Source organism: Anoplopoma fimbria, chromosome 14 (genome assembly GCF_027596085.1).
Source record: "Anoplopoma fimbria isolate UVic2021 breed Golden Eagle Sablefish chromosome 14, Afim_UVic_2022, whole genome shotgun sequence".
Classification (NCBI taxonomy): domain Eukaryota; kingdom Metazoa; phylum Chordata; class Actinopteri; order Perciformes; family Anoplopomatidae; genus Anoplopoma; species Anoplopoma fimbria.
This window is the reverse complement of record NC_072462.1, coordinates 13,101,876-13,127,490: the sequence shown is the minus strand read 5'-3', so window position 1 is coordinate 13,127,490 and position 25,615 is coordinate 13,101,876. Positions and strand designations below refer to the sequence as shown.

Sequence of the window (25,615 nt, the reverse complement as noted above, 5' to 3'; positions counted from 1 at the left end):
GCTCGTTGTCAGCCCTGCTTTAAAATGCACAATAATCCCCAATGATCTCTTATTTTGGGAGGCGAAATAGATTTGCTAGACAATAAATTGCTGTTTTTTTGTTTGATTCCCTGCTTTTCTATCAGATGGAGAGCTGTACTCGGGGACGGCTTATAATTTCTTAGGCAGCGAACCGATTATATCCAAATACTCTCCATCACAGTCCCTGCTGAGGACAGAGTACTCCACATCATGGCTCAATGGTGAGTAGGGGCAATATGTGATGGGTGAACCAGTTGAAATGTGAAAATCGTTGCCGGCTGTATGTCGTTTCAGCTGCCGCTTGTTAATGTGAATTCTGTGAATAACTCGATATTAGTTTCAATTGTTTATGAAGTAAAAGATACTCCAACACTGTACAACCACAAGTGGACTGACTGATGCATCTTCTCTCATCATCGCATCACATCAGTTTCAGGAGTCGAAATCTCCAGTTTAACTTTCGTTCATATCATATCAATAATTGAAGCTTATAAACTTAATATGTTTTAACCTTTGGGCCCCCAGTTATTGGATCAAGTAGCTCATGAAAAATAAGGTGTGTCAGATTAAGTAGTCTACAGCTGTTATTTCAGTGTGCCAGATGCATATTTAATCAACATTTGGGTAATGATATGCATCAGATCAGACTCTGTTTCAATATTAAGAAATAATTATCTTGATCAGTTAATCTCTAGTGTTTGGTTTTTGGGTTTAAGGTTTCTGCTGAATGATGTGTAACAGTCCCTTCAGGAGAAGTTACACAATGAAGCTTTCACAATAGCAGATCAATGGTCCTTCCTATACTCCCTCTTCACTAATACCTTTCTCTCTGTGCTTTCTTCGCAGAGCCCAGTTTTGTTTTTGCCGACGTGATCAGCGAAGGGGGTAACAGAGTAGAAGGCGAAGACGATAAAATCTACTACTTCTTCACCGAGGTGTCAGTGGAGTACGAATTCTTTGGCAAGCTGCTCATCCCCAGGGTGGCGCGCGTCTGTAAGGTCAGTCCACGTCATGTACCATCTGCACATACCAGCAGCATCCCTCTTCTGCCCGTATCCACCTGCTGTCTCTGTTTGCACGCCTTTCCTTTCTTCCGTTTCACGTACAGCACGCCCTACATTCTCTTTACTCTTTCACCTGAGCTCATATCACGGTTCAGATCAAATTAGTCAATGATTAAGGTATTTATTGAGTCATGCACATACAAGTGCCCTGCCCACTGGACTTAAAAGACTCTAAAAATACTGTTGCAGCAGTGAGCATTTGTCAAATAAAGAACTTATGTCAATTTATGTTTTTGTTTTTTTAAATAATCCCTTGAATTATTTTATTAATAACATTAACATAAAAACTGAAATCACATAACAAACAGAGCATTTGATCTCCAGAATGTCTTGTTTCTACAGATAATGTTACTGTACCTACACATAACTGCTCCAAGAGCTCTTTTTCCTCTGCTTCACAGACTGCTCTACACTGTAGTTGTTTTTCACTAGAAAATATGATCAATAATGTACATCAGGAACAATTTTCATTGAGCATCACTGTTATCTGTATGGAAAAATAAATGAGATTTCACCTCACTTTTTCTATATATAATATTTCTATGCAATATATCCAATTTAAAGATCTTTACTGTTCAGGGATATTCATAAGTCTGTTATGTCTGACGTTTTGGACGTTCCCCTCCCAAATCACCACTGATAGCCAAAACTGTTGTGAACGAAAAAAACAGAGTCAAATTCCTAGTATGCATACGCATACATGGCCAATAAAGCTGATTCTGATTCTGACTCAATGATTCTGAACTCCCAGAAATGATCAAATACTAATAAACAGTGATACAATTTACATGTTCCCGTAAAGCCAGAAGCATAATTGGAAACAGGACACAGCAGTTAATTTCATTATATTATCAGACTATTACTACTACTATTTTTATTTTTTAGAAGTGGAGGGGCACAATGACATAAAAAAACAATATATTTGTAAGATGATAGAATTTGTTAACATTTTTCTCATTAATTTAAATGATGGTATAACAAAAATAAAATTGTTATGTAAACCTGTTTTGTTATTCTACTAATCTTTAATTCAAACTAATGCTTTCTGAATATTTATGATTTATTGGCATCTTTGCTACAAAGAGCTTTGTGCTTCACTGTCTTGTCTTAAACAGATTTTCCAATCTAGCGTCTTTTTAGGAGAATATTAACCATAAATAAAGATATTACCTGAAAAACAAATTGGGTCGGGCAACATAACTGACTCATAGCACTTATTGCTTTTCACAAATGGTAATATCTGGAGGTGGTTCAAAAAACAATCTTGAAAGGTAATGGAGGCCAACACCTCCACCCCCATCCCCAATGGAAATGAAGCCCTTGCTCACACTCTTACGCCTGCCACTCCTCCGGCCTCCTTCTCATTTCCTTTACCTTCAGTCTCTTTCCTCTGCCTCTATCCACACACTAAACAACCTCTCTCCCACAGGGTGACCTCGGGGGGCAGCGCACCCTGCAGAAGAAATGGACGTCCTTCCTGAAAGCCAAGCTGGTGTGCTCCATGCCCGAGCTCAACTTTGTTTTCAACGTAGTCCATGACGTCTTCATCCTGAAGGGGGCAGACTGGAGAGACACCGTCATCTACGGGGTCTTCACCTCCCAGTGGTCAGTGATTTTAACATCTTGAGTTTGGGGGTCAGTTGGAGTCAGAAAAGGGCAATGTTTCAATATCAGGCATCATTTAACTCACTTCTTTTCCCTCCCAACTCCATCATCATCCCCGTCTCCCAGGGGTAACGTGGGCTTGTCAGCAGTGTGCGCTTACAACATGACAGCTGTGGAAGAAGTCTTCTCCAAGGGCAAGTACATGCAGAAGGCCACAGTGGAGCAGTCCCACACCAAGTGGGTCCGGTACAACGGCATCACTCCTTCTCCTCGTCCTGGAGCAGTAAGTACCTTTCACACAGCTCCAAAAATGAAGACTCAGTTTGGTGTACATTACATACTACAACATACTTAATAAGAATGAATGATTTAATGTCTCCTGTCTGCCCTTTTCCTCCATCAGTGTATTAACAACCTGATGCGGCGGCAGAACATCAGCAGCTCCCTCCACCTGCCAGACAAGACCCTCCAGTTTGTGAAGGACCACCCCCTGCTGGAGGACCCCGTCCTGCCCATCGGAAATGGGCCTCGGCTCATCACCAAAGACGTCAACTACACTCAGATTGTTGTGGAGAGGGTCCGTGCGCTCGATAAGAACATTTATGACGTCATCTTCACCGGAACAGGTAAGAACACAGCAGTTATTAATACACGTTTGAATTTGAAACCGTTTATAAATAAGAATGTCCTTATTTTTAAGTTTATTAGAACCTGATGATGAGTCACTGAAATTGAATTACTTATGTGCTCCCCCATGCAACAGTATTTTATTTTAGTGATTATTTATTGATATATAAAATTAAATAGCTCTGCTTAAAGAACAAAGCCTCCTGCATCACAGCTTTAATATAATGGTTGTGATTTTAAGGAAGTAGACAATATATATTAGAGAATATTGTAAATATTCTAATAATTTACATGTAATATTACATGTAAATCACAATTCCACTCAAAGGAGATGCCTTATAATAACATATGTTATTATAAGGCACCTATTATAAGGCAAGGTTATGTTTAGAGTTGTCAAACTTTGAAACTGCAGAGGTAGCAAGTGGACAGTTTTCATTTTGCATTTTAAAATGATTTGCTTATTATTACCAAAACTAAGATAAGATAAATCTTTATTCATCCCCAGCAGGGAAATTAAGTTGTTGTAGCAGCACAAGGACAGCAATATTACATATAAATAGAGAAAGTTAAAGAAATACATAATAAGAGGGGTAAATAAAACTAAAATAAGAATGGAATAAAACATAGAAACTATGTCTACAAAAAGATCACAAATAAGCCTGCATAAAGTTCAGGTGATGCACAGAGTGAGAGTAAGAGAGCTGATACAACAGGCTGCCTTCAGCAATGGTTCTGTTTACAAAACCAATAACAGCTGAGCTTAGGTGGAGAATAGTATGGCAAAGCAATCATGGGAAGAAAATGTATCAATCTGAATAAAGCTGATTATAACTAATAAACTAAAATATGCCTTGATTGATGTGAACTGATCGTTCAGTGCACCCTGTATTGAAATAGTGTTAATAATTTGTGCCTTCTGCCTCTGCTGAGTGATTTACATTTTACCATTCTCACTTTTAGATAAGGGAATCCTGCACAAGTCGGTGGTGTATGAAGGAGAAGTGCACATTGTGGAGGAGATCCAGCTACTGAAGAAATCTGAGTCCATTAAGAACCTGCTGCTGTCCTCAGAGGTCAGTGACAAACCGTACAAGAAGACAGCTGTAGCATAAAAAAAATTGAAAATGTGTTTAGAGCTCAACAGAAATGCATTTCTACGACAGGCAGTGTGTCTTTATATGGTAGGATTCTACACTCTGTTGCTAGTTAATTAGGTATACTAAGTTAAAAATAGTCATACACTTGCAAATGTGTGTGTGTGTGTGTGTTGCATGTTTTCGTTACTCTGCTGTGAAAAGCTCACGATAAGCAGTGACCAAGAATATGATTTCGCTGTTATAGATTTGTAGACTTTTGTATAATTTAGGGTTTGTGACCTTTTTGATAGTAGTAAAAATTAATAATAGTACAATTCTAAAGTGTATTTCTTTTTTTGTGCCTTCTTTCTTTGGCATATTTATGTGAACGACCTTGTGCTTCCACAGACCCGGTCCCTGTACGCTGGTTCTGACTCCGGTGTGGTCCAGTCCCCCACAGCCTTCTGCGGCCGGTATCTGTCCTGCGATGACTGCGTCCTGGCTCGGGACCCGTACTGTGCCTGGGACCCTCACGCTGCTGCCTGCGTCATTATCTTTGATGTTCCCAGCAAACAGCACGGGTAATCCTTTTATGTACTCTGCTCATGCATTATCACACCGGATAATGAAAGCAAAACCACCAATCGAGAGACATCTTAACTGATACTCCAACCACTATGACCTGCTTTACTTTCTCAGTCTAAACATTTCTTCATTCTGGAGTTTTAGCATATTTTAGATAGCTATGAAAATAACTCGTGTTTGTTTTTTCAGGAAGCTAATCCAGAGCCTGAAAGGTGACGCAGACAAGTGTCCGGCAGGTAGGTTGCAACATGCTCGGCCTAATAAAGAAGCTTTATACTATGTGGGACAGTGGGAGTAAAAACACTCAGTACTGATTGTCATAATAATGTCACTTGAATGCTGTGTGTTAATAAAAAAAAAAAGGCTAAAGTATCACAATTCTAAACGTCCTAAATTTAAGCCATGTTGTGTAATTGTCCTCTATTCCACATGTGTTCTGAGCAGGACACACTAAACCTCTCACTGGACCCAAAACTCATTATTTTCTCTTTGTTTTGCCTCGCAGCATCAAGTCTGTCTCTGAAGGACTACCGCCGTGTGACGGTGAAACCAGGTAGCTCTGCTGAGCTGCCGTGCCTGGGACACTCCAACCTGGCCCAGGTGATGTGGAAGTCCAACGGCTCGGCCCTCACCGAGGCCTCTCGCTTCCACCTCATAGGCGAGAACGGCCTCCTCATTTACAGCGTGGCTCCAGAGGACCAGGGTCACTACGAGTGCTGGTCAGTGGAATGGGCCCCGGCTGCTGGGAAGAACTTCAGCCGCCTCCTGGCCGGATACGTCCTCACTCTGGACCTCCCGCCCGGAGCTCCAAACCAGGCGGGCCACGTTTCCACCACCCTCGTCAGCCAGGAGACATCGAGCACACGCGCAGCTGAAGGTAATGGTAAGACAGACAGAGCCCTACTAACGTCGGCCCTCGCCCCTCCCAGCTTCACAGCCACAGTCCAGTTGACCTCCCCGCCCCAAACTGACTCATCACTAACACCGCCGCCCAGCAGCACCATCAAGTTCCCGCCGAAGCAGCATCCTCCCCCCAGCTCTAACGCTCCGCGCCCAGAAAACTCAGGAGACCCGGCGGCTGAGTATTTGCAGCACAACAACAGCACCGCCCTCCTCTTCCTCTTCCTCCTGTTCTTCCTCCTCTTCCTGGCCGCCCTGGTGTACAACTGCTACATGCAGTATCTCCCAGCTCCCTGCCTGCGGTTGAGAGCTGCTCTGTTGGGCAGTCACAAGAGCGCCATTCAGCCCGAGTACCGGGCCTGTGAGGCGGGTCTGATGGAATCATCCGCAACCAATAAAATTAACATGACGGAGCAACCGACGCAGAACGGCAGCCAAACCACTCAAAACCTCCGGGCGCTCCGCGACACCGGGTACGAGACTGAACCCGAGTGTGGCAACGGTCAGATCCCGTCCCACACTTTTGGGAACGACAGCCCGTCACAGGAGAAACCCTTCGACGTGGACTGTGATTCTCAGTCCATCCAGTTTGCAGATGCAGATGAACCTTACTAGTAGCCAGAAGCCTCTGCTCTGCTTAGGTTTCTCCAGCGGGGGCTTCAGATAGGGGTTCACACTCTCGCTGCTTTTTTCCACGACTCACAAGTCTTTAGTGCTTTCCTCTATATGAAAGGACGTTCAGTGTACAGCATCGCATGAAGTTTAATCATCACAAGGCGTCAGGTGTTCCACTCGCCTGGAGAGAGATTTAACTCCTGTCTGGTCTAGGGTTTATGATGATGAAGCAAAAAACTGTTTTCACAGAAGCTGCACCCTCTCAGCTTAGTCCAGCAAGAAAAGCTATTTCTTAAATTCCAAATTGGAAACATTGTTTACCAAATTGGTAAGTTGCCTTGATGTTTTCCAAATTGGAGTCTTTTTTTTTTTTTTTTTGTACAGCCTGGATGAAAAATAGTCTCTTGAAGCTTTTTGCATTTTGATTTTTTTTTTTTTAGAAGCAACATGTAGGCTAATGGACTGAGGTCAATGCTTCAACATTAAAGTGATTTCTCAGGGAAGATTTGCTCAGCACGTTATAGCCTAGCTTTGTACGGTGTTGCCATCTGCTTCACTGCTTCTGGTACGTGGCCCTTTTATCTCACCCAGTGAATCGGCAATGTCGGGTTTGAAAGTCAGAGGAAGAGAGGAGAAAAAAAAACAAGAGGACAAGCGAGGACTTGCATGATTTAAAAATGCTTGAAAAAAAAAATCAAACCACTGTCTTGTGTAGAGCTGTCTTTGAGTGACAATGTTGAGTTTCTCTACTCTGATGGTCCTGTGTATTAACCTCTACTAGTCATTTACCCTCATGTGGTCTGTTAATAACGTAAATATGTTCTGTATGACGTGATGCTTGATTAAATCATCCATCAGCCCCTGGACACAGTCTATAAAAAGTTATTTTTTTATTATTATTTTTAACTAAGCCTTCAGTTTTAGAACATTTGCAGAGAATTATTATTTAAGAGTCACATCTGTGGAAATATCATTCTGTCTATTGTGTATAAGTAGTTGTGATCATCCTCATTTGTTTTTAGTTTATTTATTACAGCACATTTTTTTTTTTTTTTTTTTATAGATTCCAGCTCATTAGTCTTCCTCTTGTCTGTGTTGCATGTCACCCCTTGTTTAGATTTCCTGTTTTCCTCAATACTCTCTTTTCCCATCACTCCCTCCCTCACAGTCTCCTCTCCCGTCGACACTTCATCCTCCCTGTCCTCCTCTGGAAGTAGCACTCCCTCTGCCCTCCCTTCCTCCTCCTCTTCCTCTTCTTCTTCCACCTCTTCCTTCACCAAGCCCCACATTGTGGAGGCCCGGGAGGCAGAGGTGAGACTGTTGCCTCCCTTGCTGAAGGACCAGGCCTGGGGGGTTCATGCCCAGGAGGCCTTCCTCCTCTTCTGCCTGGCGTTGGGTGAGTGGTGTCTGTGACGTTGACTCGGCTCACACCTCCCGAACTGGAAATCCATTCCTCTCACTTTTTAACCCTCCCTTTTTCACTCTCTCTCTCTATGCTTTCTGCACGTTGCATGTTTCCTAAACATAAACTAACCAGGAGTGTATGTGTGTGTGTGTTTCTGGACCTTTTTATAACAAGCCTGTCCTGTTCGAGGCGTAGTGGAGAACTATTCATCTCCATCTTAGGTGTCTGGTGAGATACCTGCATAATTAGTAAATGTTGAAAAAGACAAGATTCAATATTAAACCGTCAGCCTCTCAGTGATCTGATTGGCTTACAATTCTCAATTATATGTGAATGAAAGGTACAGTTTTGTTTATAGTATTATGTAACAACAGTCGGACGTGAAACCTGTAAAATTTAGAAGTGGATCCTTTTTTTTTTTTTATCCAGGGTGTTATTGTAGACTCAAATGTCTTACATCTCAATACTTTATCTGGATCATTTTTGTGCCTGTAAACAAGTGTAAATATAGTTGTATATATGGAAAAATACCATTTGAAGATGTACATAAATTTAGGGGTACGTTTTGGGACAATTTTTCTTGGTAGGGAGGCTAAATAAATCTTGTCAAATGTTTTCAACACTGGCTTGTTTTTTTATATTTTAGACTTTAGTCATCATTACTGACAATAAGTGGTGAAAAGTAAAGCATCCTGTTGCATATACTGAAAATATAAATGGATGAATATCAGCCGAAAATTTAATTATATGAATTCTGTGTAAATTTCATCCAGCTGTGGAAATCTGGCTTCATCAGTGCCTTTAACATGTTCAAGATGCACTGAATATGAGTTCTGAGATCAGGCATACTATTACACTGCATGCATATTTAGTCACACCTCTAATCTTGACCACGACAAACGAATCCTACCAAAGGCAAGTATTCCCTGTGTGGCGTGTCAGTGTCCCGACCATTTGAGCGGGGGGATCGACATGAAGTCCTATTCTGTCCCATAGGTCCCAGTGATGTCCACATTCACTGGCTAATAAATGGACACAGTCTGGACACCCCCATAATGGAGTACCGCCGGCCGGTGGGCCAGAAGGAGGTATTAGTGAGCAGCTGGCTCCGAGAGGGCCCGCTGATCAAGGACGCCCGTTACCAATGCGTCGCCGAGGCCAGCACTGGAAACAACGTATCTGAGGTGGACCTCCACCTCACTATTGGAGGTATCTGGACCTGAAGCTTGTATGGCTGTGAGAATGTCCAGTGTTTCCACCTTGACTATACTTATTTTAAGCATTAAAACCAATTATGTCTCCAAAATGTGAGATATATTGTGAGTAATCCACATAGAGAGGGAATGGAGTGCTTGTGATCGGTTTCAGCAATGCCACTGCCATTATTTCCGTAAAGGACGTTGTTATTTGACAGATGAGGAGAGCATTCCGTCCAGGGATTTGAACCAGTGGAGAGGTGCACTCACAGAGCATGAGCAACTGCTCAAAAGATGGAAAAAGGCCTGGGTAGGTCTATCTCTGTTCGTGCATGCAAGTGTGTCATAATGGTTATTGTGCATTTGTCCGGGTCAACATGCATCATGTGCACTCGTTTTAATCCGCCCTGCATGTTTGGCTTCAGGCAAGTAGTTTGAGCTCTCTGTTTTTTGTTTTTTTTTCAACACTAGAGAAGTGCAAAGTCCAGATTCATTTGGGTAAATAATAAGAAACACAAAGCTAAAAGCCAGCTGATTGATATTCAATGAAATAAAGTGTTTCGGTGTCCTGCAAATTATCTTTATTCTACTTTTTTCTGAATGAGGCGTTTGTCAGAGTTTGGGAAAAAAAGCGCACTTGTTTAACTAACTAGCAGCTCCTGTAGTTTTTTTGTTAACTACTTTTAGCCATCACATTTAACTGCATTACGTTTAATAACATTTTCTGTTCCACATGATCTATTAACCCCAATAAGCTATTTGTGTACTTCATAACAAAACACTTTTATGTTCCTTTAAAAGGATTACTAAAGGGTTCTTGCAAACATACATACACAAATCTTGTGACATTTTTCACTTAAATTACTAAAATGTCTTACGGGGAGAAAGTCATTAAATCTATTGATAGGACTCTGTCTCCATCATTAAGGTAACGTTTCATCACCCATTTGTACTTGTACTGAACAACTTTGGATAAACGTACATGAACGTTTCAAGACTCGGATCCAGATGAATGAAGATGTGCTACTTACATGCATCAAGTTTGACCTAGTTTGACAGGCAATACATGCAAGCTCCAAATTGTAAACTTAGGCCTGAAATTCAGCCTGAATTATCATTTTGTTTTATTGTTATCTAAATTACCGATGAAACTGGAGATGTAGGTAAGGATGAAGAAGTCTAGAAGCAGGCTAGTTGAACATGTTATTGACATTTTTACATCCTCCTCCACTTGTACAGTACAACTCTGTGCTTCCCTCCACAGGAAAGCTGTGACGGCCACTGAGCTCTGTGAAGACACCACGAGCTTCACTTTGTGTTGGCTGAATCTGGTTGTGAACATGGTCCTCACTCAGCCCAGGTGGACCACACCTTTGACACTGAGACACACAGTGTTGACTTCTGATGTAGGAGTTTGATGGAGAATTCACGACACCTGCCTTCAGCGGGGTGGGGAGGCTCACCTGGCTGTGATGATGGTGTTGGGACTCCTTCCAAAGCTGACAAGGAGATGAAGGTCATCGGTCTGAGGATGTGTGGGCTGCCTTTCCACCAAATATGCATTTATTTCTATTTTTATTGATGAAAATGAACATCCTGAAAGCAGTGCTTGTATGGAACAAAAAAAAAACAGATGGTGTATGGTGAGCTCTGATCTATATTTATATGTGACACAGCATCAGTGGCCTGTAAAATAGTTTGGTTTATTTTTACAAACGTCTTAGATGTTCTTCATGGTTCTTCAAAACTACCTTGCAGTTTGACATTTTCACTTGAGATTAAACAGTGTGTTGGGCATTTCTTTTTTTCCCTTTCATTGAGTCGAAGACTGAGCATATTCACTGGATGTTGATAGCAGGTATGGAAAAGTTTACGGTGGGAAGTAGGGTTCTTTTTAACCACAGTATGTCTCTGATGTTTGACATGAAGCACTTTTCTACTATCAGATAAAAACCCAAACATCCAAAATGCCATCCTTGGCATTGGTTGAATAGTACCTTTCTGATTTCTGTCTGCATTTTTTGTTCACATTAAAAATGTGACCCATTGGCCTTTGAAGCAAAAATAAATTGAGTTTGTTTTTCCAATTCTTTCTGACTTTATCATCAATGCATCACATGTTTGACCCATTTGAATAAAGGATGTTTATCACACACTTTTAATGTCAGATGACTGATTAAATATTCACAGACCTGATTCACCCGCATATAAACAGGTTATAACTCCTGCAGGATCTGAACTAGAGTGGCACGGTGACGTGTCAGCCTTTTTCACAGAAACACACTCTAACATCTGAATTATTAACCAACCGACTGCCGTGCATTTCTCCTTGGAAGCCAGTTATGACATTTTCAGAGGTTATAATATAATCCCTGACTGGAAAACATATTTTCTTTCAAAATGTAGGTTGTAGACCTTACCAGACGTTTATGCCTCACAGATATATAAACAAATAGGCATTATATAATCTTAATAAACAAAGGATGATCAGAAAAATGTTTTATGACCTTGAAAAGACCTTAAATGTTCATTACAATTCATTTGATGTATAACAAACAAATACAACTGAGAAATAAATAATGTTTATAGGCAAGGTTTCTGTTGCTCTGTGATGATTTTATATTTTTTCATGGCGCCATCTACCACAACTGGAGTCACATCGCCCCCATGTGTCCAAGTAAAGGAGCACAAGCAAAAAAGGAAAAAAACATGAAGATAGTCATTAGTTTGTCAAATAGATCATGTTTAGTATAGGCCTAGTCTGATACTGGTTTAGTAATCTCTAATCTCTATACAAAAGCCATGTCGATTTTTCAGTTACCACTAAAAAGCAGCATGACTTTTTTAAGTAGTTAACTAATCATGCATCAGCCCAACAGGTTTATTCTGGCATGAAGTCACAAGACATCCTACTGAATGTATGAAAGCACTGTTGTGAACCAAAATATAGAGGAGAAAACACTTAACATATCAGTCAACACAGAAATAGAAATATTATGTGGATTATTCCAACAATTTGTTAATTAAACAGACTAGATCAAAAATCTTTATACAAACAAAGCTCTTTTGCTATGAAAATACAGCTAATGCCAAAAATGTATTCACTTGATACTCAAATCCCAGGAGGAATCTTTATGATGAATGACAGTGGGGATATGAGGAAGATGATGTGCGACTCTGAAATCACAGACACATGATATGTACAGATAACTGCATTGCTTCATTGTTCAAAACAATGTGTGTGTTTTAATTTCTAAAGTTATTATGACTTCCAGTTTGATTTCTTTCTCATTTTTGCACAAAGTAGGTAGGTGAGGTAGCTGCTTCAAGAACATTGTTTGAGAACAAACCAGTGCATTTTACAATCAACTGAGTACCATGATGTCTGGTAGACCCAATCAGAGTTATAACATTAAGGACCTGGTTTGTGTATCATGTCGGCTGGTGAATCCATCCTTGGAACATATTTAACTATTTCCAGAGGCAGAACAACTTTTAATAAAAAAGAAGAAGATGGTCTTTAGTTATTGGAGAACACAGGTTTAAAATTAGCATGGTGTGAGGTTTTATTTATTCATTACAAATACTGCCCTAACAGAAATGATGACTGTTGTATCATCCATATACATTAATGCTCTTATAACAATAATCATTATGTAACCGGTCTGGCTCTGCGTTGTGTGTTGTGAAATGGAGTAGGACACAGGGACTTGGTGTGTCACTTTAGCCGAACCGTAGCGACAGTGGCGTATTTATTTCTGCATGAAATAAATGCACAAATAATGCAGCAGCATTAGTACACAGGACACTGCAGCACGTCAGTCTCCTCACAGCATTAAAACAACAAGTGAGCCTGGCCAGAAGTGCCTTACAATACATATATTCAAATATATGAAGTCACAAAAGTTCACAATACAGACACACAAATTCAAATCCACCTGAAAACTATACACCACCGGCTAATTAATATTTTATATTAAAATAAAATACAACATGGGAGCAACATCAACATACCTGCATGAAATAAATGCACAAATAATGCAGCAGCATTAGTACACAGGACACTGCAGCACGTCAGTCTGAAATGGCGGGAAACGAACAATGAACAGGCTGCAGTCACTGTGTGTGTATCCTCAAGTGCTGCTAAACAGTGCGCTAGCTAAATAGTTCGCTAAAACACTCAAAACTCTTGCAAAACAAATACACAGGAACACATGAACAACACCAACAAGCACAGAATCACACCATAACTCTATCTCACCGTTTACACTGGTTATTTTCTCATTAACAATTTTAGAACAGAAAGCTGCACAGAGCAGAGGAAAAACACTCACCTCCTCACAGCATTAAAACAACAAGTGAGGAATGGCGAGCGCAACGGAAGAAAATGACGTCACGATCGAAACTTCAAAATAAAATAACAAAAGCTCCCAAACGATCTATTTACAGAAAAGATCACGAAATAAAAGTAATAAATAAAACATGAGGGAATTTTGGTGGAATGCATACATACATCTTATGTACCTGCTACATTCACCCCTCCTGAATTACACCAAAATCCTGAGCGGCTGCCAGGACATAACACTTACAGGGACAACCAATACTGGCTTACTGGCACGGGTTCACATAAAGATCTAATCTTCACATCCAGCTCAAAAGCTACCTGGGAAACAGGTTCAGAGAAATCAAAGGGCGTACAGGCCTTAGTCCCTCCTAGAATTGTCTGGTGCCGTGTACACCGTGTACACCTTGTCCAGAAAGCTGCAGCACGTCTGGTGTTCAATCGCCCCAAGTTCTCGCACACAACTTCCCTTCTCCGTTCCCTACACTGGCTCCCTGTAAGAGCTCGCATCCAGTTTAAGACTCTGGTGCTAGCCTACAGGGCAGTGAAAGGAACAGCTCCTTCCTATCTCCAGGCCTTGGTCAAGCCCTACACCCCACTTCGCTCTGCTGCCTCGGGGCGATTGGTTGCCCCGTCGCTCAGAGGTCCCTGCGGCCGATCCACCCGGTCACAGCTTTTTTCTGTCCTGGCCCCTCAGTGGTGGAATGAACTCCCCACTGACGTCAGGACAGCAGAGTCGCTGCCCATCTTTAGGCGCAGGCTGAAAACTCACCTCTTCAGGAAGTACTACCCGGAGCCTTCCTCGTAGCACTTATTGCACTCGTATTAGTTGCTGCACTTACTGTATTCGTATCAGTTCGCTGCACTTATTGAATTTGTATTTATTTACTGCACTTATCCTATTCGTAGTAGTTTGTAGCACTTACTATATTCGGATTAGTCTGTTGCAATTATTGTTTTCATAGTAATCTGCCTCTGCACTATACTTTTGCTCTGGCTTATGCTTTGAGATGCTTGTTTAAGAAAGGAGATGCACTTATGACTTCTGGTGACTAGTAGTTCTCTTGAATACCTATGTTGAATACACTTCCTGTAAGTCGCTTTGGATAAAAGCGTCTGCTAAATGACAGTAATGTAATGTAATGTAATGTACACCAAACCACCCGGCCTACCCAAGTCCCAAACCATAGTCGTAAGCATACATAAGCACACCATCTTAGTGAGACACAGTGTAAAGCAAATACTCAAAACAACAGTGGAAAAGACACAAATCAACCCCTTTTGAACAGAACAGGGCAAAAAGAGTCCTTGATCTCTAACCAAATGAGGTAGTCATGTCACACGGCTTTTGAGCCATCGTTTCGATCAGACGGTTGACTTTCCCAACAACCCTGCCAACACGTGTCCTGACCACACCGTCTTCCTGCATAGGTGGTGCCTGGCCTACTCTGCCCCATTCCCCAACCGGTGACATTGCGTCAGGGATAACTGCTGGGACATGGCCTGCGGCAACCATCGGCACTGTGTCTGATGTGTCAACTGCTGGCACTGTGACTGGGTGAAACGACTGGACACTACTCGCGTCAATCACTGACGCTGTACCTGGTGCAGCCGACTGTTCCGACCCCGCATCAGACGGATCATGCCCCGCATCAGACTGATCTTCATCCGCATCAGCTTCGCCACAGGACCGGAGGCTGGCAGCTTCCTCCGCCCCACTCAGAACCCATGCGCTTGCCCAGTGGTGTAGTCCAGGCGTATACGCGGGTATACGGCGTATACCCACTTATTTTTCAGTCAGCATTGCGTATACCCACTTCTAAACCCCCCCAGATGCGCACCATTCAGTAGTATCTGCAAGCGAAATCGCGCACTTTTCCCCGGTGAAGCCATGACCCACGCTACTCTGCCACTTATTGGCTAATACTCGCTGCCTTTACTGATTAGATTGGTTAACTGTAGGCATGACGACGAATGAGCCAATCGGAGGGAGAGAAAGGCGGGTCATGCCGAAGTAAATATCGCGAAAGACTAATTTACTTTTACAAGTTTACTTTAAATGATTTTCTATAATAATCCGGTAAAATGAAGCGAGCTATCCAAACAAAAATTTCATTTGACAATTTCAAACGTCCTCGCGAATCAATATCAGCCAGCAGCTCAGCAGTTAATGTTAGCGATCGTACACCGGTACAGTTACCGTCGACGCCCGCTCTGCCCCCCGCCCCCGTCGGAGAGGAGGCTGTCAGTAAAGGAGATGCTGCCTCTCCGCCCACAGCCAAAGATGCCGGTACAACTTCGGATGAAGACGTCAACTACGGTAGGTGGGCGTGGGCCCTTTTTTGTTGGGGGGGGGTAATAAATAAAACGAAAGGGGTTTATGCAACTTTACACTTTCAAATGGGTTTTGGTCATTGTTTCCCTTGTAGCCCGTTATTCAATCACTTTAGTTATTTTATAACCTGTAATTCAATCATTTTTGTTGTTTTTCTGTAGACATTAATAATGACTGGCCAGACTTGTGGACTGCCAAACAAAAAGAAGATTTTAAATGCAAGAACCCCTGGTTGGGATCCAAAAACAAAAAAATGGGTAAGTTTAGGTAGATTGCTCGTTTGGGTAACTTCTGAAATAGTGGACACAGAGAAATATTGTGTGTGTGTGTGTGTGTGTGTGTGTGTGTGTGTGTGTGTGTGTGTGTGTGTGTGTGTGTGTGTGTGTGTGTGTGTGTGTGTGTGCGTGTGTGTGTCCTTGGATGTATGTGGAAGAAATGGACCATGCACACATAAAGCTGTGGATAAAGTACTTCAAGTTATCTCAGGACACTTTTTAAATAGAGAAGGTCTAGACCGAACTCTGTATAACATTTACAGAGACCCAACAGTACCACCATGAGCAAGCACTTGGCAACAGGGGCAAAAACAGATCCTTCGGCTCTAGGTGGAGAGAGAGAGAGAGAGAGAGAGAGAGAGAGAGAGAGAGAGAGAGAGAGAGAGAGACTAATAGTAGATGATGACGATGACAACAGCAACGATGGGGGACAAAAAGCAGTGACAATAGTAACTGTAGTAATACATTTTTGTACTGTCTGTATGTATTTTTGCATTGTTTGTTTATGCTTCACAGGATGTCTGGTCTGTAGCAGTGTGAACTCCATTGGGATCAACAAGGAGCAAGGTGTATCACTCTCAAGAGAATGGATGAACTTTGAAATTCAAGTGTCTGGCCAGGGAAGTAGAACAACAAGTCTGTCTGTCTTGAGAAATAAGGTGAGGAAACATGCTTTGTCCAAGGCCCACACTCAGGCAGTGAACGTGGCAGAGCAACAGGACAAAGCTGCCATTGAGAATGCAATGGAGGTTATGACTGAGTCCTACATGAAGGAAACTGAAGCCGTGTTTCGAACAGCCTACCATATTGCCAAAAAAAACCGACCCTTTTCTGACCATGAGAGCCTCATCGAGCTGCAGGAACTGAATGGTCTAAAAATGGGCACAATACTTCATTCACGTTACAGTGCAACACAAATAATAAAACATGTTGCCAGTGAGATGCAGAGCAAAATTGTCAGTAACATTATAGCATCATCCAGTAAGTTGGCTGTCCTAATTGACGAGGCATCTTCTTTAAGTCACAAAGCTGTCATGACAGTTTCAATTAAAGCATCAATTCAAGAAGAAAGCCCTGAGTTCATATTCATTGAACTTGTTGAACTGGAAAATCAGAGAGCAGATGGCATAGAACAGGCGTTACTCACCTGTTTAACTAATGCTGGCTTTACAGAAGAGTGGCTACATGAAAACTGGGTAACATTTGTATCTGATGGAGCCAGTGTCATGTTAGGAAAGAAGTCAGGAGTAGCAACCAGGCTGACCTCGAGATTCCCGAAGCTTTTTGTATGGCACTGTATGAACCATAGACTTGAACTCGCTGTGTCTGATGCAGTTGATGAGGTAAACTCTGTCAATCATTTCAAAACTTTTATCCAGAAGCTATATTCTGTATATAGTATGTCAAACAAAAATGAGCGTGAACTCATAAATGCAGCAGCTGAAGTAGGCTCACAACTTCTTCGCATTGGCAGAATCTTGGATGTACGCTGGGTGGCCAGTAGCTTTCGGACTGTTCGTGCTGTTTGGACATCCCTGGGAGCTCTTGTGCAGCACTTTAAAAATGCTTGCTGTGATGAGACGAGGTCCACCAAAGACAGGCAAATGTACAGAGGTTTACTAGACCGTGTTCAAAGTCCAGAATTTATTTGTGACCTTGGGCTCATGTATGACACACTCCATGAACTAAGTCTCCTGTCACAGGAGCTTCAGTCTCGTTCGATAACTCTGCTCAGAGCTGAGCATCTGCTGAAACGCTCAATCAGAGTGATCCAGTCATTCAAAGAGAGTCCAGGTGAGAAATATAGTGAGGCTTTAGAAGCAAAAAGACTGGGGAGTATCGGTCTACAACACTGAAAACATGGCAAAGCTGAGGTCTATCAATCCAGGCCAGTTCTTACAAAGCCTTGTGAACAATCTGGAGAAACGCTTGTCTTTTGAGGATGAGACCATCAAGGACCTCAGCATCCTTGATCAGAGTAAATGGCCATCAAAGCCCAGCATCCGCCATGGTGAAGAACAAATTAAGCGACTGTGCAAGCGATTTAACCTGTGCACAGACCAAGCACTGAATGGGATGCGGGACCTACTGGAACAGCCCACTAGTGAGCCCAAAGATCTAAAACCACTCATGAACTGTATGAAAACATTCCCTGTCAGTACAGCAGAGTGTGAGAGGAACTTTAGCCTTATGAACAATATAAGCTCAGACAAAAGGGCTGTCCTACTGATCTCAAACATATCAAACTTGATGATGATTAATATCAACGGCCCGCCTACTTCCAAGTTTGATCCTAGAAAGTATACAAGGACCTGGTTGAAGAGCCATCGTGCTGCCTCTTCTGTGTGTTCTAGACAGTGCAGTGTGAAAACTCCTGCAGAAAGCAAGTCTGTCTGGAATATACTGTAGTATGCTCATGGTTAGAAACCCAGTACTGGGCTCAGAGAGCATATCACTGTTGATGTGTTGTAAATGCATTTGTATTTTTTCTTTGTAAACTAAATATTGTTGTTTTGTTACATATTGTTTTGTTGAATAATTTGAATGATGATGTTCAATCATCATATGATATTTATATATATATTGATATTATACATATCTAACGAGATGATTGTTGTGGAAGAGAAATAATCTAATGTTTAATCTAAGGTGAAATATGAATAAGGATGCATTGTCAAAAGTAGTATGTTATTTAAATAAATGTTAAAAAAATTACTGAAACACCATGTTTGCCTCATCTTTATTTTACATTCATGCAGGCTGCCTGTGTGACCAGTAATACATACAAACTGCTCCAGATCAAGTCATGTTAATTTCATAATAGTGGCACACTCTGGCCCATGCTATGTGTTGCGAATCAGCTGTTCAAAGACAAGGGTGTTTAGGGCGTTAAAAAAAGGGCAAACATTTAGAGTATACCCACTTCTCCAGGGACCACTACACCACTGAAAAAAGTTGATAGTTGAAAGCTTTGTTGATTAGGTAGAATGATTTGAATTATCTTATATGTTTTTGCCCTTACTGTGTGTGTATATCTGTGTGTGTGTGTGTGTGTGTTTGTTGCTGGTAAGCTAGAAACACAACTAATATTAAATATAATAACAGTGTGTAGCCTGAGTCACAGATGATTTTACAATAATAAGTAGCACAACTCACTAATGTGAATAATGGCCTTCTATTCTAGTATCTTGTATTTTAAATGTGCCAATATGCTTTGTGTTTTAGGCAAAATGTTGTTGGAAGGAGGAATGCGAGGCAAGGCAGAAGGAGGCTCCAGAACAATATTGAAGAACTAAAGGCCTTGTTGGAGAGGGAAAAGAGAAAAAAAGAAAAATACAAGAAGAGGTGCCAGCGCTTGGCAGGGGGAAAAAAATCGCCACGTTCTACAGTGGATGCATTGCTGCGCAATCAAAGAGTTAACAACACCATTAGGAAAAGATTGTTGTTGCAGGAATCAATAATTGAGGACATCAGAAATAAATACAGAAACACTAAGAAGGAGCGGGAGAAGCAAATTATTGCAAAAGCAACAACTGGGAAAATTATAAAGAAATACAGGCTGCAGAGGGCTGCACAGGCGACTCTGGGCTTTTCAAAGAAGCGATGTCACAGACCAGATGCAAGGCTCATGACCTATGAAAGAAAAAAGAGCAACAGATTACCGGCTGAATGCAAACAGAAAGTAAAGGCTTTCTATTTAAGAGATGACGTCAGCCGGATGACAACAGGACGAAAGCAAACTGTCACTCAAAAGAAGAAGAAAAAACAGAAACGTTTGCTTACTGACACAATGAAGAATCTGCATCAGAAGTTCCTTTCAGAAAATGAACATCAGGTCTCTTACTCTTGTTTCTGCACCTTAAGACCATTTTGGGTTGTGGTGCCAACAGAGGCTGATCGTGAAACCTGTCAGTGTAAAACGCACGAGAACTTACAGTTCATGGCCAACACCCTGTACAGCCAAGGTCTGTCAGCAACAAAGAACCTTGAGGAGATGGTAGATGCAACAATGTGCGATCCCAAATCCAAACTCTGCGCATATGGTGAGTGTAAAGACTGTGTCTACTCAACCCATACAATGCTTAGAGCTCCAGAAAACACAGAGATAGCCCTAACCCAATGGTCTCTGGAAGACAACACCAAAGTGAACGATGGAGAGGAGTCTGGGAAAAGGTCAACAATCACTGTGAAGAAAAATGTGATGACAACAGAGGATGAACTTGTAAGTGAATTTCATGACAGGCTGTTTAGATTTAGGCGACACATCTTTAATATCAGGTGGCAGTACGGGGCCTACAGACAGCTCAGAGAAAACTTGAGGAACAACGAATGTCTACTACATGTAGATTTCAGTGAGAACTACTCCTGTAAGTATTCTCAAGAAATTCAATCGGTCCATTTTGGAGGGTCACATCAGCAAGCAACCCTACATACAGGAGTGCTGTACACTGCAGCTGAGCAGTCCCCAGTGACGTTCTGCTCCATCTCGCCTTGTAGGCGGCACGATCCCCCAGCTATCTGGGCCCACCTCGACCCTGTGTTAGACATGGTGAGGGAGAGATACCCTCTGATTAATCGCCTTCATGTCTTCAGTGACGGCCCAGCTACACAATACAAACAGAAGGGAAACTTTTACCTAATCTCAAAAGAGCCTTTCAAGAAAGGCTTTAAAGATATCAGCTGGAACTTTTTGAGGCCAGCCATGGAAAGGAGCTCCAGATGGTGTCGGGGTACCCTTAAAAGATCAGCTGACCAAATCGTCCGCCATGGAGGAGATATCCCCAACGCAGAGGCTATGCTCCACCAGTTGAGGAGCGTGGGTACTTCGGTGGAACTTTTTTTTGTGGGAGAAGGAGATGTTGAGAGGAAAGTGCAGGAAATGATGGAAGCGCCCCCACTTGTTCCTGTCAAAGGAACAATGAAAATCCACCAAGTCATCAGTTTCTCTCCAGGGACAATTAAATACCGGGACATAACTTGCCTTTGTCAGGCAGACAAAGGTGTACTGGATTGTGCCTGCTATGGGATAAAGGAGGTGAGCCTGGGAGAAGAGGCAAGCCTGCAGTGCACTGAAGAGCCTTCACGGCCTGAGGCCATCATGAAAGAAAACATTGGGCAGTGGTGCATTGTCAAATATGATGGTGAACCCTACCCAGGAATCATCCTGGAAGTTGAAGAAGACGTAAGAGTAAAATGCATGCATAAGAATGGGATCAACAAGTTCTACTGGCCAGGTCCACGAGAGGACATTAGCTGGTACAGAGATGAATAAGAATAATCTCTTTGAATAAGAGGTCTGTCCAGCTAGAGAAGGAAGTGTGGAAGTTCCTAGAAAACCTGGGTTGCTGGTCTGATAAATAGTTTGCTGTTGCCAAGACAACTGTGAGGTCAAAGACTGAAAAATGTTCCTGATGTTTCTTTTGGGTGTGCAGTACATTTGATGGTTGAAGTGTGTGTGTGTGTGTGTGTGTGTGTGTGTGTGTGTGTGTGTGTGTGGGGGGGGGTTTATTTTGCTGTTGCTGATTTGCTATATAGGTTTGGGGCAGTTATCCTCATTACAGTTTTTTCCTATCGTTTTAGGCAATTTACCTAAACCATGTTCACATTCCCTAAACACTTCACACAGTGAGCATACCAGTAGACCATGTGAACCAAACTGTGGTTACTTGCCCCTATGCTAAGATACAAATGCTGGCAATGACGCCTTCTTCCAAATTTCATGGATACCTGCCCCAGTCAATGTTCACTACCGGCAAAACGCTGTGGAACTACAGCATATTTTACCAATGTTTAGATACTCTGTTCAAAACAGTGAACTTTCTGTTCAAAACCTAACTTATCAGTAATTTAGATCACTGTAGATGGAAAGATGCTGCATTTGGACAGACAAATGAAGTTACATGTTTGAATAAGAAAAAATATTTAGTTTATAGTTTATTTATTTTATTTTACAGTAATTTAGATTTTTTTTCCCCCTGTGCACCATAGTTCTTGGTGAATTGGCATGGAATTACTTTTTTTACGTAAAAGCAACACTACATACAATGATCTGTACAAAACACAGAGGATAAGTTTTGCAATGCAAAACACCTGGTGGTCATTTCAGCTAAAGACCTACTCAGCTAAAGACCTAGTCAGTTATAACTGTCTAAATACTGCTGCTGTTGTGTAACGGAATTTAGTTTTAACATTTTTTTAAGCGAGAATGTAGTTGTTAAGACTTAAAATATGCGGTCAATTTATCAAGATAGAGCCTGTTTGAAAAAAGCGCCGACGTTTGTCGGAGATGAGAGGACCAGAGAGGAGACCGGGCGGTGGTGCTCATGCAGCCCGCTGACAGCAGCCTGATCTCGGCTAGGCCTCTCCAGATGTGCCGCTGGCTCCGGTGTCTCTGTGGTTGTGGTTGCAGATGTAACACAAAACATATACATATTAATATTTTCTAAATGAAAACGAAAAAAGGCAGGGTTGTGTTTTATATCATATTTCGTTTTATTGTCAATATATTTATTTGTATTCTTATTTTTTATTTTATTCTATTTTTATTTTATTGTATAATATGTGTATTTATTATCTGTTTCTGTGTAGTTGAGCTGCTGCAACACCCGAATTTCCCCCATGGGGATCAATAAAGGAATATAATAATAATAATAATATATATGACTGAAGATAACCGGAGTAGGCGGGACCGACGAGCTGAGTTGGTGACGCGTGACGTTGGTGACGTCATCAAGTTCGCTGCTGTTCCAATTGCAAAATAACCGTACTGCGTACTCCCGTCCCCGGAGTTTGTACTCCCGAGTCGAACTATCCAAGTATGAACTTGCAAGTTTGCAAGTCCATACTTGACCGTACTTGGTATTGAGAAACGGCCCTACTCAGCTAAAGACCTACTCAGGTGTTTTACATGTAATTTGTGCCTCGTTGAAAAAGGGCCTTCTTTGGCATTTGCTTTGGACTTCTTTACGTAGTTGGTATAGGAAAATGGATGCAGCAAGAGCAAGAGGCAGAGGCAGAGGAAGAGGTGGAGGTGAAGGTGAAGGTGGAGGTGGAGGTGAAGGTGGAGTAGGAGGAAGAGGAAGAGGTAGAGGAAGAGGTGGAGGTGAAGGTGGAGGTGGAGGTGAAGGTGGAGTAGGAGGAAGAGGAAGAGGTAGAGGAAGAGGTAGAGGAAGAGGTAGAGGGAGAGGGAGAGGGAGAGGAGCAGCAGCAGCAAGGACAGTTGTATCTGATGAAATCAGAGCAACTGTCATCGACCATGTAATCAATCATGGTCTGTCCATGAGGGAAGCTGGTCTGAGGGTTCAGCCGAACTTGCCAAGATCAACGGTGGCATCAATCGTGAGGGTTTTCACACAAACTAACAGGTACTATACAGTATTTACAGCATTCTGACTGATGTGTTTGTAACAGTAGTAATGTGATGTGAGAAGTCTCCAAAACTCTCCTGACGTATCAGTGCATTTGTGTCTGACTCACTATTGTAGGACCCAACGGTTGCCCCACTCAGGTGGAAGGGGAAGAAAATTCACTTTGCCACAAGAAAATGCAATAGTGCAAATGGTTATTGCTAACAATAGTATAAGGCTAAGAGAAATTTGTGCAAACATCATCGCAGACATTGGTGTATTTGCCAACATTGAGAATGTTGGCACCACGACCATCGCCAGAGTGCTGAAAAAGCACCAAATTCGAATGAAGCAGCTTTACACTGTCCCCTTCGAGAGGAACTCTGAGCGGATAAAGGAACTCCGGTACCAATACGTCCAGGTAAGACTGAACACAGGACACACTGTCATGTTGATTGTGATTTTGCACAAAACTGTAAGCTATGCCATTTTTGTCTTATGGTATCTTGTGTATTCTCTAATTTCCTGAAGAGAGCCATGGAACTTGAAGCCAGTTAGAATGAACATGCGTTCATCTTTGTGGATGAGGCTGGCTTCAACCTGGCAAAAACACGTCGCCGTGGAAGGAACCTGATTGGGAAAAGGGCCACGATAGATGTTCCAGGCCAGAGGGGTGCGAACATCACCATGTGCGCAGCAATTTCGAACGATGGACTGCAGCTGCAGAAGGCCGGCATAGGCCCATACAACACCGAACGCCTAATTGCCTTCATAGATGAGCTTTACGAAAGGCTCACAGCAAGAGAGGTAGACAGGCAGAATCTACCAACGTATGTAATTGTATGGGACAATGTGGCCTTTCACCACTCCCGGCAAGTCACAGGGTGGTTTGCGGCGCATCCTAGGATGAGGTCACTTTTCCTTCCGCCTTACTCTCCTTTCCTCAACCCCATCGAGGAATTCTTTTCGGCGTGGAGATGGAAGGTCTATGACCACCGCCCTCAGGACCAGATGTCCCTATTAGAGGCAATGGCTGCTGGGTGTATGGACATAGCCCCAGAAGATATCCAGGCCTGGATAAGGCATTCCAAAAGATTTTATCCACGTTGTATGGCAAGAGAAACCATACGTTGCGACGTAGATGAAAATTTGTGGCCAAATGCGGAGGATAGGAGGGATTAGCCCAATTCTGCGCCACTGTTGGGCTACTGTAATATACAGTATGTGCAGGTTTTGTGCATTGCATTTTTTGTTAGAACACATTTTTTGACTTTGTAATGTATTTTCTGTTTTGTGTAACACTTGCACTGTGACAAAATCTCCAAAAAGTAAAGCACAGTGAAAAAAACTGTTGTGTTTGTGATTTGTTTCTGGATCATATATTACGTACTTACTGTATGTAATTTGCATTACAAAAACTGAAAATTGTTATTCTCAGTTTCTCATAAAACACTTACAGTATTTACTGTATTTACAATTACAGTACATTTACCACACTCAATTGTGACATCTTTTGTGGGAGGTAAACCGACATATGAACACTGTCAGCAGATACTTGGCTTGGATTGTCATACTGTAATATTACAAACTTTATTACTGTAGTCCAAAGAAGTGTTTGTCTGTGTTTTTTCTCTTTTTTTCAATGCAACACTACAGGAAATCTATGCCAAACTGGAGGACACAGCAACATTTTATATATGCAATTGGCAATGCTTCAAGATGTTAGTGTTTTTTAGGTCATAGTGTTCTGAGAGGAAACATGTGTTAAGTTATGGCAGCATTGTTTGTGGTGTGGTTGTTGTAGTGCATTTTGCACCAAAGGTTAACAGATATGCAGAGGTGTGTGTCTCTAAAGCCCACTGTGTTAAGTGATAGGGAAAAGTGACCATAGTATGGGTACATGACCGAAAACGATAGGAAAAAACTGTAATGGGTTGTTAGTGAAGATCATTTTTACATTATCAATGTTTATGTGAATGTTCTAAGGTAAATTAACTGCCTTTCTTTCATGAAATATATATTGTGATGTCCACCCTGTTACGTCCTGTACACCCTGTTAGTCTTCTGTCCACCCTGTTACCTGTGTGTTTATTGATAATAATTAAATGAAATCATCAAAAAATATGTATATCTTTGTGGTTGCTTACCCTTTAACTGCCTGCTCAACCGTTTGGTAGAGCTCATTTTACGTCACAATATCTTATTGATAGGAATGTTTAA

The 25,615-nt window shown here is 41.9% G+C and overlaps 1 protein-coding gene across 2 annotated transcripts in view; it reads left to right on the top strand.

Moving 5' to 3' along the window:
* sema4d (sema domain, immunoglobulin domain (Ig), transmembrane domain (TM) and short cytoplasmic domain, (semaphorin) 4D) overlaps nt 1–8,498 on the top strand; it is a 38,636-nt gene extending 30,138 nt beyond the window's left edge. For both annotated transcript variants that reach the window (XM_054612211.1, XM_054612212.1), the window contains 9 exons: nt 126–242; nt 868–1,019; nt 2,515–2,690; nt 2,817–2,973; nt 3,094–3,316; nt 4,281–4,393; nt 4,805–4,977; nt 5,171–5,217; nt 5,487–8,498. In XM_054612211.1, coding sequence (XP_054468186.1) covers nt 126–242; nt 868–1,019; nt 2,515–2,690; nt 2,817–2,973; nt 3,094–3,316; nt 4,281–4,393; nt 4,805–4,977; nt 5,171–5,217; nt 5,487–6,496 — 2,168 coding nt within the window. In that variant the 3' untranslated portion in view covers nt 6,497–8,498. The remainder of the gene's footprint in view (nt 1–125; nt 243–867; nt 1,020–2,514; nt 2,691–2,816; nt 2,974–3,093; nt 3,317–4,280; nt 4,394–4,804; nt 4,978–5,170; nt 5,218–5,486) is intronic.
* Nucleotides 8,499–25,615: the final 17,117 nt, after the last annotated feature.